Consider the following 19172-nt stretch of genomic DNA (forward strand, 5'->3'; position numbering starts at 1 on the left):
CACAGAAGTCAAAGAAAATATTCAGTAAACACTAAAGGTAAACTAACTAACCGCCTACGGGACTGAGTCAGTTCGTGGTAAATTGAGCAAGTAACCAAAGTGCGTCCAACATGCTCAAAGTCACAGCTATAGTATAAAATAGTGAAGAGATTTTTCTCTGTGATATGGAATGTCTTTAGAGGGTACTCATTTTGAAGGCAGGAGGTAAAAGAAAATATTAGTTTCATTATATTGAAAACGATTTTAGCTGATATCCATCCACTTCTTTGTATAAATTCTTGAATTTTTAATAAATTTGGCTGAGATACCTTTGGACTCTCCATTTATGATATGATTTAAATTTATACAGTCCTTCTGTGCAAAAACAGTCACCCTTTGTGATATGTTCTGGTGTTTTGTTGCTAATATAGAACCATTTGCTGGAATATTTCACTCAGTGCATTGTTATGCAGTGTACTGAGTGGAAACCTCAGCAGAATGTGGTTTGAACTTCCAACTATTTTGCTTTGAACATGCAGTTTTGAAGTGGCTTTTTGCAAACTGTTGTTCTTTCTTCTAATTTCCTTCTTTCAGAAACATTGTTTTCAGTATTGACACAAGAATGTTCAGTTTTTCCTACAGTTGTATTTCTATAAATTTTGCTTTTTTATCTAAACACTTAAATGGTATCATCTATCAGACAGACTGCTTTTCATTTTCTAGACATTTTAACTGCAAATTAAGCTTATAGTAAAACTTTGAAGACAAATAGTTGAGTTAAAATATGGTTACTAAATGCTAGAAGATTAAAGCATCTCAAACTTTTTTGATCAACAGAATCTAGCTTTTGTTCTGCCCTTACAATGGTATACTATTAATATTGTGTGCAAACATTCTAAATCATATAATTTTGATAATCCTTAAGACTAGTGAATGGCATATTAAAGAGCATTTTTTTAGAATATATAACTATATGAGGGAAACAACTGGCTCTTTGAAATGAAGTATTCTTTATAAGAAAGTTAATATAAAATTTATATTTCATATACATTTACTAAAAGATGAGATATGATCAAAACTGTCAAACTCTTAAACTCAGTTTTTATATTTTTAAATACTTAGTTTGAATCTACATGCCAAGATTATGTAATCGTGCGTAAATTGAAAGAATTAGACGCTTAATTCGTCATTTTACTTTATATATTCGTTTAGCAGCAAATATGATGGCAGGACATTTAATTGTGGGTTTATTATCAATAATTAGAAGATTAAGAATTTGAGGGTTTGCTTCATCATTGTTTTTGCAATCAATATTATTGGTCTTAGTTATATATATATATATTATATATTTTATATAAGATCAAATATAATCAAGCTTCAATAAGCTAAAATTAAGGAATACACTCCTTCAAAAACAAGTATTAAAAATTCGACTTTGAATCAATATCAATTTCAAATAGTAGGTTTTGATATTCAATTTGGCTTACCTTCAAATTTCTAGTTCCGACAATCATTTTAGCAATAATTTTGACTAAATTAAGTTTAAATAATTGGAAGTTTTAATGTATATTCACAGTGTGACAATTAATCTTCTGAGTGCCACGACCAGCTTTATCAGCTCATGAGATTTTTTGTCACTTGTTATATATTAGCTTATAATTTAAGATATTTTGCTTTTATACTTTCATTAATAATATAAATGCCATCTTGATTAATGTAAGTCATGAAAATAGAGATTAAAATAGGTAAATATATACATTTAGCTAATAAAGGCTCTTTAAATACAGGTCTTCATGACAGATCCAAAAAGCTGGGCCGCTCCATGTGTTAAGTAATCAAAGTGTATTAGAAAATAGAAAAGTTGCACAGTTTACATTGATGCAACTTCTTGTCTTAATACAAATTCGACAGGTAATGAAAGAGAAGACTTGAAGAGGTCTGTTTTTGGTATGGCTCGAAGAATACTGAAAACCAGTGTAGTCATCTAATTGGAAGGAATATGATAGATAGAGTCCCAATGTTTGAATTGTTAATACTCTATTTTTTAACTTAAATTGTCATTTGTTAGTTGAATTTACTTAATTGGTACTTTCTGGCAAAGTTAGCAGAAAGATTGGAAATGCAGGTGTTAAAACATTGATTGATATAAAACTAGCAGTGCATCCACAGAAAAGGACAAATTAAAATTCTTTTTAATTATTTTACAAGAAAAATATAATAAATTCTAATATAACAAAAAAAAATGTAACAGAAATATTAATAATATGAAACTAAATGTAACAATAATCATCATTTATTATGTTGTTAATGATTAGATCTTTCAAATCCCAATTTGATTACATGTTTATTCTAAATCCTATGTTTACATAAAAATATGTTTTACATTGGAAAAAAGGTTATTTGTTGGTACTATTAGTGCTCTCAAATGTAAATGACAGTTTCCTCAAGAAAATTATTATGTAGTTAATTTCATCTTTGGGTATAAAACATCTTCAAAATTATTTTTATTTGCTGCCTTTACAAAACACAGAAAAGGAGATAAAAAATCTTATAGAAATTTTGTTAAACATTTCTGTTAAACATTTCTATAGTGGAAGATAGCACGTTTTATTTATAATATTTTTTTCATATTATTATTTATAATATTATTTGACATACTGAGAAGTGTTGATTACTTATATGATGCATAATTTAAGATTCACAGATAAATTTCATTGCATATGAAACAAAGTTAAGTAAAGGGTAAAAATATGCTGTTATTATGAAAATCTTTAAATTTTTGTTTTTTATGCTTCTAAAAATAGCTTTTCATACATTAGTAATAAATATTTATTAAACCCTTATCACATACGATATTTGGTGGAACAGTTCTGAGAAACGCTCTTTGGCGAAATAGGGTTACCATCTTCACTTGGTAAACAGGTTGAAAGCCCAACAAGAATCAGTTATCGCTCAGATTGGCGAAAGTGATGTTTTCTTTCAAGTGACGTTTTCTTCTTCATGTTGTTTTGTATCGCTCACACTCTTTTCATTTTAAACTTTATTGTTAGTAATGGAAGATAATAGAAAGGTGATTGCTATCAAGTTAATCACTTTGATCACCACTCTGGCACTTAGTAACAGATAAACACACTTCTGGTTATAGCTATCAATTACATCAGTAATAGCCAAATTCTGTATGCACTAAAAATAGTTTAAAACATGTGCTGGATAAGTCTATTTATCAGACATTACTTATGTGTATTTTCTGTTGTCTGATTCCAATGAAAATTTGATGGCTCACTGGAAAATTTGTGACCTGGTAAAAGCATTTTCTTGACTAACTTTATGGCTCATAATTACTGTTCTGTCCATTCAAACAAACAAACAGACAAAAAAAAAAAAAAAAAAAAAAAAAAAAAAAAAAAAAAAAAAAAAGACCTTCTATGACAAAAATCTGTATGGCTAATGTTTACATCCTCACAGCCAGCAGATACTATTCAGCAAAATGAAGATCAAATAAAGTATATGAATACATAAGCAATCAAACATGTGCGAGTTGTTTACTGTCCCATAGAACCCTCGGTAATATACCTAAAACACATTAATTGTACCAACTCTAGAAATTAGGTGGTGCAAATCATGAGTTTGTTTTATGTGATTACGGCAAAGCCTTGAGGAATATATGCCTAACAGGAAGGATCCCTTTGGAGACAATTTTTTTAAACTGGCTCATGTACCAGTTACAAATGGGGAAAACAAGGAAACGCCCATGTAGCCAGCCCGTTCTCGGCATTCTAACCTGAGACAGAACTACCAGCGTTCAACGATGCGTCGGCCAATAGTAGGCCCGTGCACTTAATTGGAAAGTACAATTCATTATGTAAACAGACATGAAGGTGATAATCAGTTATGCACTGTTTTAAGTAATCAAATGTTATAAATGCACAGCTGTTAATTTCTTATTATTTATTAGTCATGTTTATATTACATACATCATACATATGATATACAGTCAAAAGTCGTTAATCCGGACTCGTTGGGACTTCGGCGATTCCGGGTTATCGATTTTTCCGGATTATAGATCAGTTTAAATCTGGTAAGATGGCATGCAGAAATTCTAAAATTAAAAATATGAAACCATAATTTATGAAATAAAAAACAATTATGATCTAAAAGGTATCAAAATTTACAAAAAAAAAAAAAAAAAGCTTAATATTTATTTGTTTACTTTATTAAACATTTCTTTCAATGTAAGTTGTTTAAGTTGCTTCGTTTTATGTGATAATACTTTCTCTTTAATTCCATAAACAGACATAATTTCTTGTTCAGTTACAAAGTTCCACTGTTCAAGTCCTATAATTGCTGTGTCCAGAATACCGACTAATTTGACAATCGCCCGCTCCCCCCCCCCAAAGGATATGTCTTTATCCATTTTTTGCAGCAATTCCACTTTTTTTTTTAATGGACTTCGAAACATACTTTTGCTTTGTAGATCCTTTACATGTTAGTAAATATATATAGAAAGTTCAATTTGACATAATCAAAATTTCAAGCTTACTTTTATAAAATTGCTCTAACAGTCTGCAAAAAAATAATAAGCCGGATCCAATTCGAAGATTAAGGCACAATGCAATCTGCAACATTAACTGAATTAGATAATTTTAGCTTAGCTTATACTGTCCGTTATACATTAAACACGCATGCGTAAACTTATTATGCGCATGCGCACACGCATATTCGCAGCCGTAAAGGTCTTACGCATAAAGGTCTTATGCCGTAAAGGCCTTATGCGTCAACGCGACGCATGCGCAGAAAGTTTGTAGCTTTGAGGTCCGGCTTATGGGTGTCCGAATTAATGACTTTTGACTGTAATTATGAAGTAACCCAATAACAAAATGTGTACACTCTTTAGTACTCAAATGCTCATCAATTATTTTTCAACTGATTTTTACATATCCATACTAATTTGCAAAGAACTGATGACTACTGTTGCTGCCAATTACATGATCGTTATATGAATTAAAAGTAACTTCAAATAAACATTTTGGCAATGTTCTTTTTTGTATTCATACATACATATATGTACACATCTAATAAGTCATATATTTACATACAGATAGAGAGATGCAATGGTTTAGAAGTTGTTAATATATATTTATTAGTATTAATGTAAATGAATAAGATTTATATTAATGAATATATATACAAATGTTTTTCATCATGCATTATGATAAATTCATAAATTTTCAATGTTTCAATAAGTAGCATTTACGATAAAAGTATAGTTTCTAATGTATTTATAATCCAAAAAGTATTTCATTAATAACATGAAAATAATAGACAAATTTAATGAGTATTCTCATTATTACATAAGTTATGCTTTTCATTTTTATGCATCTTTTATGCTGTTTAAAATGTGTCACTGATTATGTAATTAACAATTTAAAAGAAAAGTAATTAGGAGAAAAGCCGCGCATATAGAAACGGATTTAAAAAAATTATTCAAGTTAAATTTAAGAAATAAAATTCTATTATATAACAATGATAATACACGGTCAGCACGAAATATGACAAATTTGATGAACTTCTGGCGACGAACAATTTGTAAACAAATCCAAACTGCAAGAACGTCATAAAATATTGTCAACTCTGAAATTTCCACGATTATATATTTAATTAATATATAAACATTTTTAAAATGACTCAGACAGTTATATTATAACAAAACAGCAGTAATTAAATCGCCCTCCATTTCCACCGTCCATGACTTTACAGTGAGAGCCATCGCCATGTTGAAAGTTACCCTTGATCCTTCAGAAGCAGAACTTTCATCTGATTGGTTGAACGTTCGAGGAACACATCTCCAGCGGGAACATTTTTGGAAAAGTTTTAAAATGTTGCTCGTAGCTGGGACATGTTCCTCCTAGCTAGATGAAACATTTCTTGGAAGCCTACTGCTTAAAGCAGTGCTACTAGAATCTCGTTTCTCAGAATTGTCTCGCATAGCCGCTCGCCTCCCTAGAAGTGATAGCCTCTTTAGGCATTATTAATGAAAATAAAGAAATTTCATACAAATAATTCTCAGTAAAAGTTCATTTGAAAATTTAAAGGTTCAAAATGACTGTTGCAAAATGAAGATTGTAACAAAGTGCATAAACCACATTCAGTATTATTATTCTTATAACAAATTTGCCAAATTTCAAAACATATGAGTATATAAATTCCAATATATCTTCAGAAATTTTGAAGCAGGTGTGTTTCTACTTTAAGGTGATGTTAAAGATTTTATAGGTCATAATTCAAATTTTTCATAATGAATTGCAACATATACAGAAAGGTCAATTTGGTGATTTTTTTTTTTTATCAGAACTACATTTCTGAAAATGAATTTTTGTTTTTAAAATATATAATGCCAAGTACTCTATTTTTGTTCTTTGGCCCATTAAATGCATAGAATTAATTTATATTGGGTCATCTGGAAAATTCTGCAGTGTTTGGGTGATAAATGCAAATGAAGCAATATAAAAATGCAAGAAAACTTTGTTGAATCGCATAAGCGCCATTTTATTTTATGATCTTTTTGTTATATGTTCAGCAGCTGGAAAATTTCTTTTTTAAAAAATACATTATATTTATTTATGAAAAAGTTATCGAATACGAGTTGTGTGTTGTTTGACAAATATCCAAGGAAGTAAACTCCAGGCCATTCAGAGAATTTTAATGTGACCTGTAAAGAGGAAGATCTGAGGAGACAACATCTGGTGAATGTATGGGATGACACAGAAAATCACAGCTATAACTCAAAATGTGTCTGACATTCATCAAAATGTGGAGCCGAGCAGTGTCATGATGGAAGAAAATTGACAATAGTTTAGTTCTAGATGCTTTGCTTCAATTTCTGCTTTTAAGACTGTCATTTGGGAACAGTATTTTTCTGAATTTATTGTCTAATTTGGTGGCAACATTCACAGAATACTGTTCCTTTATAGTTCCATACACAAAGCATTACTTTTTTAGGATGTAGCTTTCCTCTTGATTTAGTAAAAAAGATTTTTTTTTGACATAACCCATAAGTTTTTTCTTGTAACTTTATTATATAGTTTTCACTTCTGAACTTGAGCAATGAGCACTTTAAAAAGGGGAGCTTCTTTCTTTCTTTTCAGCAAACAATTGCATGCTAAAACACAAGAAACATATTCTGTTAAAATGTGGGTTATCTATTGACTTACTATATCCAGTCCTCCAGAAATGATCGTGTATAGCACTTTTCTGTACAGCTTGAAGTCTGCAGGTGTATTTAGTCTATGTAGCTCCTGAACTGTACATTATGGATCTTTAGCGAGAGCTTCTTTTAATAGGACCTTGTTTACAGAAGCTAATGATCCCATGCGGGCAGCATCTTCGAGGCTGAAATTTATTCTCCTAAACTTCTCAAACCACCTTTAAATTCATTATCAGAAATAGCTTTTTTCTCTATGGAACCGAAATTTTACAAGTCGTCTGATTAATATCCCCCTTTTTTAAATAAAAAATCATTATATGGTGCAAATGAATTTTGGGGCTGTCAATTCTTAGCATTGCACTGAAAATAAAACTTTGCCACAATACACATTAGAATTTTGCAACTTGAACAGAAAAGACTAAACAATATGTTTAAATATCTGCCTCGGTCAAGGTCACTCTTTATCAGCAGTAACAAAATAATTAGAAGGAAACACTCTTCATTTTGAAAAACTGCAGAACTTTCTGAATGACCTAATATATATAACATACATCCACACATCAAACATGTTTTGTATTGATGTTTGTTCATTTTTAGTTAAATGAATATCATACTGCACTGGAACAAGAAAGGTCAAAAGTCCATTCATTACAAATGGAACTTAAGAAATGTCAAGTAAGTATTTTCTTAAATCTAAAAATATTCCTTTTACTTAATATTATAACATATACTGCTGACTGCATGAAGATAAAAGATTTTCTCATGTGTAATACATATGGTATGTCTTAACTCTTACTTTAAGCAAAATTTTTTTCTTTGGTACCTTCACATTGTCCATAATTAAAAATGGTTTCTGAAAGAGAGGAAAGGTGTCTAAATGGGGGGGGGGGGATTGTTCATGCCAATAAATCAAAGTTTGTATGATTAATTTTTAAATAACAGTTATGCTTATTAATCTGTTAACTGGGTATGACGAACTTTTTCGTCATGCTGGGAAGACTATTTCAATGGGTATGACAAAATTTTTCGTCATGCTGAGAAGACTATTTCAATGGGTATAAAGAAATTTTCTTCATGCTGGGAAGACTATTTCAATGGGTATGACGAAATTTTTCGTCATGCTGGGAAGACTATTGCAATGGGCATGACGAAAATTTTCTTACATTTTTTCGCAATCTGTCACTTGACCATTGTTCAAGAAAAATCGATCAATGGAAATACTTGTCCGCTCATAAATTGTGATAACACTCCTAATTTACACAATTTAATTTCATTTTAGTCTGCATTTCAGTATTTTACATATTAGTAATAACTTGTTGATTTGAGTAATTGTTAGTTTTTATAAATATGGCTAAAAATTATTGTGAAGCAGAAAATTTTTTTGAATTGCCTGAAAGTGACGATGAAATATTGCCCGGGAGATTTGGTAAACGACGTCGAATTCTAAGAATAAGTACCAGTTCGGAAGAAAGCGATAACGACTTCTTTACTGATGGTCTGGACATTGAATCAAAGGATGATGATGTTATAGACCAAAATACTCGACCGACATCAGCTGAATGGAAATGTGAAAGAATATTGTGATCGCCTTTCCAGTTTTTATCTCAATCTAGACTTACATTTAAAGGACCTGAAGAAAAGGATTGCCTTTTTTATTTCGAGAAATTTATCGATGAGAATTTTGTAGAACTTATTGTGAAACAATCAAACAAATACGCCAGACAGTTTTTTGAAAAAAATACTTCCATGAAACCGCGTTCAAGATGTCTCTCGTGGGTTGACACAAATGGCCGAGAGATGAGAGTATTTATTTTTTTACTAATTTTGAAAGTTATAATAGGAAAACCTTCTTATCAGCTTTATTTCACAAAGCGAGAAAGTCTGGAGACTCCATTTTTTTATAAAATTATGTCAGAAAAAAGATTCCAACTGTTAGTAAAATTTTTACATTTTAGTGATAACAATGCTTTCGATCTAAAAGTGTGCAACAAAAAAACCTACAAAATCGATTCCATTTTGAACTATTTGAGAAACAAATTCAAGGTGTTATATGTACCAGATAAGGAAATATCTGTAGATGAGTCTCTTTTGCTATGGAAAGGAAGACTGTCTTGGAAACAGTACATTCCATCGAAAAGAAGTCGATTTGATGTTAAATTGTATAAGATATGTGAAAGTAAATCCGGATACATAAGTGATTTCATTATATATACAGGTAAAGACACGCAGTATGGTTTGAACTATCCAGAAGAACAGGGACCAAATCGTATTGTTCTTGAATTGTGCCACGATTTGTTGGATAAGGGATATACGCTATATCTCGATAATTCATATACTAGTACTGATCTAGCTGAAAAGATGTGCAGAAGAAAAACCCATGTTGTAGGAACAATGCAAAAAAATAGAAAGGAAATACCATCTGATCTCAAAAATTGTGTTTTGAAAAAAGATGAATGTATTGCTAGGTACAGAGACAAAATAATGAGTATGAAGTGGAAAGACAAAAAGAATGTAATTATATTGAGTACTATCCACGACAATAAATTTGTAGAAATAGGAAAACGATATCAAAACCAGAAGTTATCGCTGACTACAACAAAAATATGGGAGGAGTTGATCTTGCTGATGGACAAATGAAAACTTATGAAATCACTAGAAACCAAGTAAAAAAGTATTACTATAAGATATTTTTACATGCACTAGACATGGTGTGTTTGAATGCATATCTTTTATACAAGAAAGATGTGGTCACCTAGATAGGCTTCATTTCCTTATCAAAACTGTAGAAAAAGGTGTTGGAAAATACAGAGAAGGATCGCAGTTGCCATCTACTAGTACAGGACGATCATCTTTGACACCAAAACCATCTCGACTCTTTGAAAGACATTTTGCAGACTATATACCATCTGACTCTTCAAGAGTAAATGTAACGAGGAGATGCAAATTATGCTATTCCAAAGGTCTTAGGAAAGAATCGAGATTTTGGTGTCTCAACTGCAGTGTTGCTTTGTGTATGCCGCATTGCTTTAGGGAATAACATACGAAATAATTGTTTAAATTCATTCAATTATAGGAAAGAATCGAGATTTTGGTGTCTCGACTGCAGTGTTGCTTTATGTATGCCGCATTGCTTTAGGGAATATCATACGAAATAATTGTTTAAATTCGTTCAATTAATTTGTTTTTCCAGATTAAAAAGGTTTTATTTTAATATTTAATATCATTAAATATTTTAAAACGATTTTCTTTTATTTATTCCTTGCAATGTGCTGAAATTACTGCAAAGGAAAAAGTCCCCATTGTGAAACGATTTTACTGAAAGCTTATTCCCCAGTTAACAGGTTAATGCTTTATGTTTGAAGCTACCACTCATATTATTAAGATGACTGAGAGAAGCATTGGGATTTGCTTCATTTATGTTTTTATAAATTTCTGTGATCAGGGTTAAATTGCAATAACAAAATAATTTTTTATGTTGACTCTCGAGTTGCAATTCAGGTTGCTGTAGTGCATCGATTGACAACTGAGAATTATCTCACAAGTATAGAGGGTTGGTTTAAAAATTCTTAATTTTTTTTAAAGCAACAGTGCAAAACTGATGTAAGAAAATATCAAAAACACATTACTTATTTTTTTTATGAATTTTTATGGTTTATTCATACTTTTTTCAGTCATTTGAGAGGGTATTTGTTGCAAAGGCATTCAAAATGTAAAGCGTTTGGCATTTAGCTTAGCTCATGGTACAGTACAAACAGATTTTATTCGACATGATATTGCTTTTAGCACAGGACGTTTGAGTAAAGAAGCTTGGATTCCTTTGACTAGAAAGAGCCTTGCCAAATTTTCTTTCCCTTTTTTTTCCCCTGAATTAAAAAAAAAAAAAAAGTACATTTTGTTAGAATTCATGATATCTCTGTGCTTCTGACTCTTTTTGAAAGGGGAAGAATAGAAATAGAGAAGAGAACATGAAGAGAGGAAGATTTAGAATAATGATTATATCAAGAAGTAGAGACATGGTGAGGGGTCATATAGTCTGTAAGAATACTAAATTCTACATTACAATGTAATACTACACTGTTGTATTGACTATGCTGTTGAAAGGTATGTCCATTTAAACTAAATATGTTTTTAACAGTTTGTGGTAATAAATTTGTTGTAAATCTACTAGTATTTTTAAAATAGTTGAAAAGAATAGATGTAGCACTGAAGGTTCAATGTTCATGGCATATGATTTGGAGTTTTAGATAAAGTATGAAAATGCTAGTCTTTTGGAATAGGTTAGTTTCAGATATTAATATATTTTATTAGATTTGGTAAACATTATGTTAGATTTCAGTAAATAGTAAAATCCCCCCCCCAAAAAAATTTTTAATGAAAATGGGATTTGATGTATTAAGTTCATTTTACTTTCAGAGGAAAAGATTATCCTTATTTAAATACTTAATTTCAAAACTGAAACATTTGCCTACTATCACAAGATAAGTATGAGAGAAGAATCAAGCACTATTGAAACATTTTTACTGTTATTTCTTTAAAAAAAAAAAAAAAGTAATACACCTATTAGATGTTAAATAAAAATTTAAGCAATTTATATATATATAAATTTTGAAGACGTCATTTCCTAAAATGACTTATATATGTATAGGTTTGAGATCTACCTTCTTAACTGATGCAACCATTTTTCTTGAAACGATAGACATTTAAAGGACGAAACAGGAACAAATACAGATGTTTATATGGTTTTAAAAATTGGGCAAATTCAATGATTAAAAAATGTTTCAAGATCAGCTCACATTCACTGTTATTGAAAATATTAATTCAAGAGCAGCTATTTCCCATCAGATCTGGGAATCGCACTGTAATTGATCACTGTATGTCTGCTGTATCAGTACACACTGGCTGAGGAAGACTTCATTCTTCTGTGAAGAACAATCCCATCTGCCTGGGTAACGCGGAGGATTCAACATTCCAGAAGTGCCCAGCAACAGAAACGGTGTTGCCATTTCCACAACTTGGCCTCTCATGATGGTTAATTGCGCTTGCCTATCCTGTGTCACACTGGTCTGGGATGTCAAGCTGAAAATCAAGTATCAACATCATCATCATAAATAAATTTAAACATAAAAGAAAGCAGAAGAAAAAATTACCTGATATTTCACAATTTGAAAGAGGTATTGTGAGTTACTTAACTATGGGATCATATGGTCAGTTGCAGTGAATGGCTCATTAATTTTAGATTATTATATAATTTGTTTTATGAATTGAAAAAGAAAAAGGATAGAAAATGTTGCTAAAGAACAAATCCTGAATAAAAGTAGTTTTTTATATTTATAAACTAAAACTAAATACTTAACAGGAAAATAAAAGCCTGACCACATTCCTCTGAAACTATTTCAAATAGCTTAGGGCCTTATCACGTCTAAATCCAGCACTGCTGATGCCATAAGACACAGTTTTCTTTTGAGTTTTTCAGGAAGAGAGAAAAAAAAATCAGTTTTAAAGATACTCAAATTGCTATATTGTTATAGTTAGAATGATAAAAGAGAAGTCAGTCATAGTTTTGGGATCCACTCTTCAAGGAAAATTGCATGAATTTGTCAAGAGAATTGGAAGTAGGTAAAAATGGTTTGTGAAGAGGAACCTGTATTTTGCTAATGCCTATGTGTTAAGGAAGAAGGGATGTCCTTTCAAATGAGCTATCGAAGATTAGAGGGGAAAAGGCCTGAAAATTTTGATGATAGTATTATGATATTTCTGACTGTGGCGAAAGTGGATTATTTTATTGGGCCTTTCTAGAGAAAGATGTTAGGTAAAAGATTCAAAGATAAATCATGTAGCATCAGAAAACATAATAGAAAAAGGATGAGAACTATGTTTTATGATAAAATGGATGCAGAGGATATGGTTTGTTTCCAGACTAGGAGAAAAATTGAAGAAGCTTTGGGGGCATCAAGTTTTTAATCTGTCATTTATAAAGTGAACTCGAAAGCTTGTATGACCAGTTTGCTGTTTGAAAGCTGGTTAATTAAACATACTGAAAATATGATAATGGAAATCATTGAGTGTTGTTCATTTTAGATAACTGCATGGCTCACATGATTAGAGAAGAAATTTCTTCTATTAGATTGTGCTGTGCTTCCTTCTATCAAAATTGGCATCAATCCTCTAACCTTCAAACCAGGGCAAGGGCTTATACCAAATCTGCAACTATTTTAATGAAAGTTACTCATTCAGAAATTAATTCATGATGTAGAGAATGGTTCTGGTGCAGAGATTTATTTCTATTCTGAAAGCAATAAAAATGATGTGTGCAGTAGGGAAATAAGTGTAGGTGATAATGATTGCAAACTGCTTCGAATATTGGTTTTGCAATTAATGGAACTCCAGCAAAAAATGTGAAAGGTGATGTTTTTTTTGGGGGGGTCAATATAAGTAAAGCAGCATCCATACAACTGATGAAGATCTTGTTGTGTTTTAATATTAGAAAAAAATGTGTGAAAAACCTGGAGAATTAGGAATTTATGATTTTAATCAAGATAAATATTGAAAAGCAAAATTAGTATTGCCATACTATCTTGCTCCAAAGCTATCTTAGTAGTAGAAGCTATATATCAACATATGCAAGGAATTGAGAAGTGAATTGAATTTGATGTGTATCAAAATTAAATAATGTTGAAGATATTTTTTAACTAAATAATAATCAATTATTTGTAATGATATTAATATTGTAATTAAATTACATTATGTATTATTAGTAAGGTAAAAATGAATTAGTAAACCCAACATTTCTTTAGTGTCCTCTCAGTAATTATTTACTAAGGCTTTACTCTATATATGTTTAAGAGTATACATATATTCTGTATATGAGTATGTGTGTGTATACATACTATATCATACATAATATGTGTATTGGTGGGAGAATACTGATTTCTGTTGCTTAATGTAATTTTGTTTAGTGTGCATAAATTAGTGGATTAGTTAATTGTTTTAAACAAGACTTTTCTGTATTTGTTGTATCCCATTGTTTTATATTTACATTCAGTCTATTTCTATTTTACAGAATAGCAGGAAGCAAAGAACAGAGTCTAAATAGTAAGATATGTAGTGCAATGGTGTTTGGCTAAAAGAACTGTGGTAACAGGCAGTAACTGGAGGATCTGAAGATGTTGGAAAAACGGGGAAGCTTTGCAGCTGGTTATTTATGTATATTAGGTGCTCATTTGCTGGAATGTGTATTTCTGTCATTTACTGCAGTTCTATTTTTTTTAATCATTTGATGCCATGTGATTTTTTTTTTATTAGAGGTATTATTAAAATTACCATTTTGTATTTTTAAAATTTTTAATTTTGATAACTTCATTATCTCTTCATTTTCTTAATTTGTTACTTTTGTTTGCTATTGAGCCATGTTTGCTAATGCTTCAGTGTTTGTTTTCATAATGGCCATTTTGTAAATATGTATTAATTTACATGTATAATTTTCTTATTACTTATGAATATGTTAAACTGAAATGTATGAATCATGCAATGAAAAAAATGTAAAACAGGCATTATATAAAATTTTCTTATGATTCTATTTTAATGTTTTTATGGTCTAAAATAACTTTAAAAAAAATCTTGTATTGCACTACCTATGTAATTATTTTTGGAAAAAAATGGTTTACTGCAATCTGTGCCAAACAGAATGTAATGTTTTCAGCTGCTGAAAGCTGCTATAAAAATATTTGAAACTTACTGGACATAAGTTTTTGATATTTTAATAACTCTCAGTAATAGGAAAATAAAACACTGAAATGAAGGAATTTGCAAAGCTGTCTTAATAAAAGTATTTTAAAATGTTGTTTTGGTTGTATTTTGGAGTATACAAGTTGATTTTCATTGTATTCTGTAGAATTATAACAGCATTCTGAGTGATAACAATGTAAATTAAGGGAAGAGAAGTGGAATGCTCTTATTACTTGTTGGATATTTTGCTTCCAAATAAAGATATTTTTTATAATACAGGAATGGTGATTAAGTGAAACAGGTAAGGTCACTCTAATCTGTTCTCTTTAGATAAAATATTAAGCTTAACATTGTCATGATACTTTTTCTCACAGAAGAATAAATAATATTATAAAACCAAAATTTGATAAATCATTGTCAACCATGCGACATCCTTGATGTAACTTTCAAACTAAAATTGCATATTATTTCTTCCTTAGTAACAAATTGTGTATTGTAATAATATTCAAAATGGCCAGTGAGTTTCTTAAAATAGTTGTTTGATATTTCTCAGTGAGCAATGAAATTGTTAAAAAAAATCTAGTATTTGAATTGATTATTCTATACAATATTTCATTATTACTAATAATGATTAATGAGTTAGTTTCAGTTATGGTATTTAATAACTCATAAAAGTGAAATTTTAAAAGTATAATTAACTCCTGTAAAATTTTGTATTTTATCATATGTTCATCTTTTTCCGTTAGAAAGTAGATATTTCAAAGATAACAAAATTGTTCTTGCTCTGAAAGTTGCATAGTATGCACAAATATACAACTTAAAGTATTTTTGTGCAGCTTTAAAAAAAAAAAAAAAAGAAAGGTTAGTTTGATTATGGCTAGGCATGTCCTTTCGAAGGACTTCTTAGGGAAAATGGCTTATATTGTAGAGACATTAGGTATTCTTTTGGAAGCAGGCAAGATGAAAAATTAGCAACACGTTCACCGGCAATCGAACCACGGACCTTCAATTACGCGCTGAGCCTGCAGACCACCACACCACGAAGGCTCACTAAGAAGGCAGGAGAAATACCTTATAATATCTACATTACTCATTGAAAATGAGGGGAGAAGAAAATTCATCTTTTTTTCTTTCTACAATACTTTTGTTCATGTTTAGATTGCATTGGGTAGATTGTTATGGTAGAATCACTAAGGTATTTATAGACATAAATATGATGTAACATATAAATCTATGTTTGAAACACTTGTTACATAGCATGTATTTATGTGGTAATTAAGTTTTTACCACTGTACACATTGTAGTAAATCTATTTGGAATTTTTAGCTAAAAGAGTAGAATTAACTGTAATTCTACTCTTTTCGCTTTCCAGAAATCTCACACCGCCGATTTAAAAAGCTATAAAAGCCGGAGAGAAACATCAGAGCTCAGTTTTTAAGATCCTGCTATTTTAAGCTCGTAGAAAAGACCTCGCTCCATCATTGGATGCGAATACGGTATCTATCCTCCAGCTAAAAGACGTAGACATGCCCCTCTCTTTTCAGTTCCATTGCCCGACCCATGAAGGAAGGACGTACTGCCATAATTGCTATCTTCTTACTCCAATTTTACTGAAAAGTGGCCACTTCTGCATTGTTATCAATCTGTTCACTACTTAATCACATAATGCCCACAGAAATAAATCTCTGCCCTGGATATTTCCTTGCGAAAATTGAATACATCACTATGATTAGTGCCATATGTCAATGTGCCTATTAATATGTAAAATCTTTCTTATCCGCTTTCTGCTTTAGTGTTGTATTTATGTGTTATAAAACTAAAAGATACAAAAAAAAAGAAAAAAAGTTTAAAACCAAAAAAACTTCCACAAAAAAATCAAAACTTGATTTTTCCTATCCCTAAACTTTCTCGATCTAATGTGCCTCTGTGCATCATGATAACTATTTATGCATTTTTTCTATTTCTGCTCACTACTTAGATATTTTTCTGATGTGGAGATACATAGTTTTGAACCATAGGCACTCCGTAATTTATAATCATTGGCATTGGCATGAACTCAGTTAGAATTTGTGCCGGAGTAGCTCAAGGGTCCGTTTTAGGACCTGTTTTTGTACCTTTATTACATAAAAGACTTCCCTAAGTTACAGAACGACAGCAATAGCTTTCTTGGATGATATTGCGTTAGTGATTAAATCCATCTGCCCCACACATGCTATTCAAAAGCTACAGGACTTTATACCTAATATTGAGGACTATTACATCAAATGGCATGCCACCATAAATACTCAAAAATTGCAGTTTATGGTTATCAGGAGAAGACAAAGAATGATAATTAATGCAAATCTCAATCTTTCAATGAAGCAGTTCCGTTGGTAAAAAAAAACTACTTATTTAGGAATAGTTATCAACCACAATTTTACCTTACTACAATTGTCTGATCACATTGCCAAAGTCAGATGCAAGACATTGTGCATCACTCATCAGTTAAATCCCCTGCTAAGTAAACACTCAAATTTCAGTCAAGAAAAGGCATATCTTCACTACTATCATCAGACGTGTACTTTGCTACGTCTCACCAGCATGGGCTGCGGCCTCAAAATCGGATATTGCAGAGTTCCAAGTCACTCAAAATAAATAACTACGCCTTATCACGAATGCCCACTATTTGATAAGCAATGATACCTTGCACAAAGACTTAGACAGCTAAAAGACGTAGAATTAGATTATGTGTGAATTGTGAAAATTGAATATATGGAGGATTATCTGCAGTGAATGAATGAAAAAAATTCTTCATCAAAGCATTCACATGTACTCATCTAAGTTCTCTAAATAGTATTTTGAATTATGAAATACTTCAAGAAGATCATGATATTCGCCCACTCGCGGCTCATCATCTCACCCGAGACTCTAATTTCCCTACCTAACTACTCCGCTGTATATAGCGTAATATAGTTTTAATTACTTATCTAGTACTTTAATTTTATTTTGTAATTTTTTCTTATATGAATAAATGCATTGTGTCTTTTATGCTCTCTGCTTTCACCCTTATATAATCTTCACGCAGTTTTTAGGATCACACTCATTGCTTCTCCATTTTACGACTTTACTTGGTTCACAGGGCTTGTGACTGACGGCCACACCGCCTTTCTCCACCTCCTTAGTCCTCTCTTGGGATATCACAGTCATGTAATTCTCACATTAAATGCCATATAGTCAAAAATTTTGTTACTGAGCCAGACACATTGCGCTGCCACACAATATCCCGGCATAAAATGCTCGGATCGGATTGATCAGCTCAGTTGTTTAAATAACTTGTTTTTGATTGTAGCAAATTTGCGGCGAGATCGGATTAGCTTTCTCTGAGCTTTGGATTGTGTGTTATTTAATGTTTTAGTAGTTTAAAATATAGCTGATTATATATTGCAATATTATATGAATATATTTGAGGAAAATGCAGCATTTTTTTATATTTCTTGTTGTAAGAATAAATTTCATTAACTTTTTATTGGACTTGTGCATTCAATCTATTACGAACACGTACACAGGCAACACTATTTTACAGCCGTGCTTATTGCGTCCCTGTTAGTCTAGGCCGGTGATTTTAGGTAAGAGCCAACTATGCAGTAACAACTCTGTGTAGCTTATTATTCTACTTAGCATTAGTTAGTTTGTGTTTTCTTTTTTTAAGTTCAAGCCATAGTTGCTGGCTCCCTGTATGCCCAAGTGGGGCTATTTGTGAATATCTTTGAGGTAAAAGGTTATTTTAACCCTTCTCCTGAATTGTTACTTATGCAATCAGAACTTGGCGAATAGTCACTTTGCCAGTAATAATAGTCACTTCGTAGTTCTTCCAGATTCTACCAGTGAAATAACTTGTTTATGTTTGAGCTATGTTTTGAACTGCGCATGCATTAGATAATTTAGCTAGAACGTTACAACGTACTATAAACGTTAAAGAAAAAACAATTATGTTGTATAATATAAGCTTACTATTCTTTGTTGAGCCATGAGCCATTGTTTACTAACGTTAATGTCACTCCCTTGTTCCCGGAATTCCTCTTTAAAATATATACAGTTTGTTATCTTCTATTAACTTTTTTATGTACACTGCGGGGGGAAAAGGGGAGACAGTTTTGTATCTTCCGTTCTACTGAGCCGATTGACGAAATTCAACTTGCGATTTTCAAGTCTCAAAAACGCGACTTAGGATATGTTTTAGATTTATATATAGCATTGTTCTACTACAGGTATTTTGAAACAAAAT

The 19172-nt window shown here is 31.1% G+C and overlaps 1 protein-coding gene across 1 annotated transcript in view; it reads left to right on the plus strand.

The window, feature by feature from the left end:
- LOC118180474 (G kinase-anchoring protein 1-like) overlaps positions 1–15023 on the plus strand; it is a 73386-nt gene extending 58363 nt beyond the window's left edge. Inside the window, exons 9-10 of the mRNA XM_035349563.2 lie at positions 7781–7858; positions 14244–15023. Coding sequence (XP_035205454.1) covers positions 7781–7858; positions 14244–14276 — 111 coding nt within the window. The 3' untranslated portion in view covers positions 14277–15023. The remainder of the gene's footprint in view (positions 1–7780; positions 7859–14243) is intronic.
- Positions 15024–19172: the final 4149 nt, after the last annotated feature.

The sequence above is a fragment of the Stegodyphus dumicola genome, chromosome 4, assembly GCF_044657685.1.
Source record: "Stegodyphus dumicola isolate Sdum_Otavi_A_Nest chromosome 4, ASM4465768v1".
NCBI lineage: Eukaryota > Metazoa > Arthropoda > Arachnida > Araneae > Eresidae > Stegodyphus > Stegodyphus dumicola.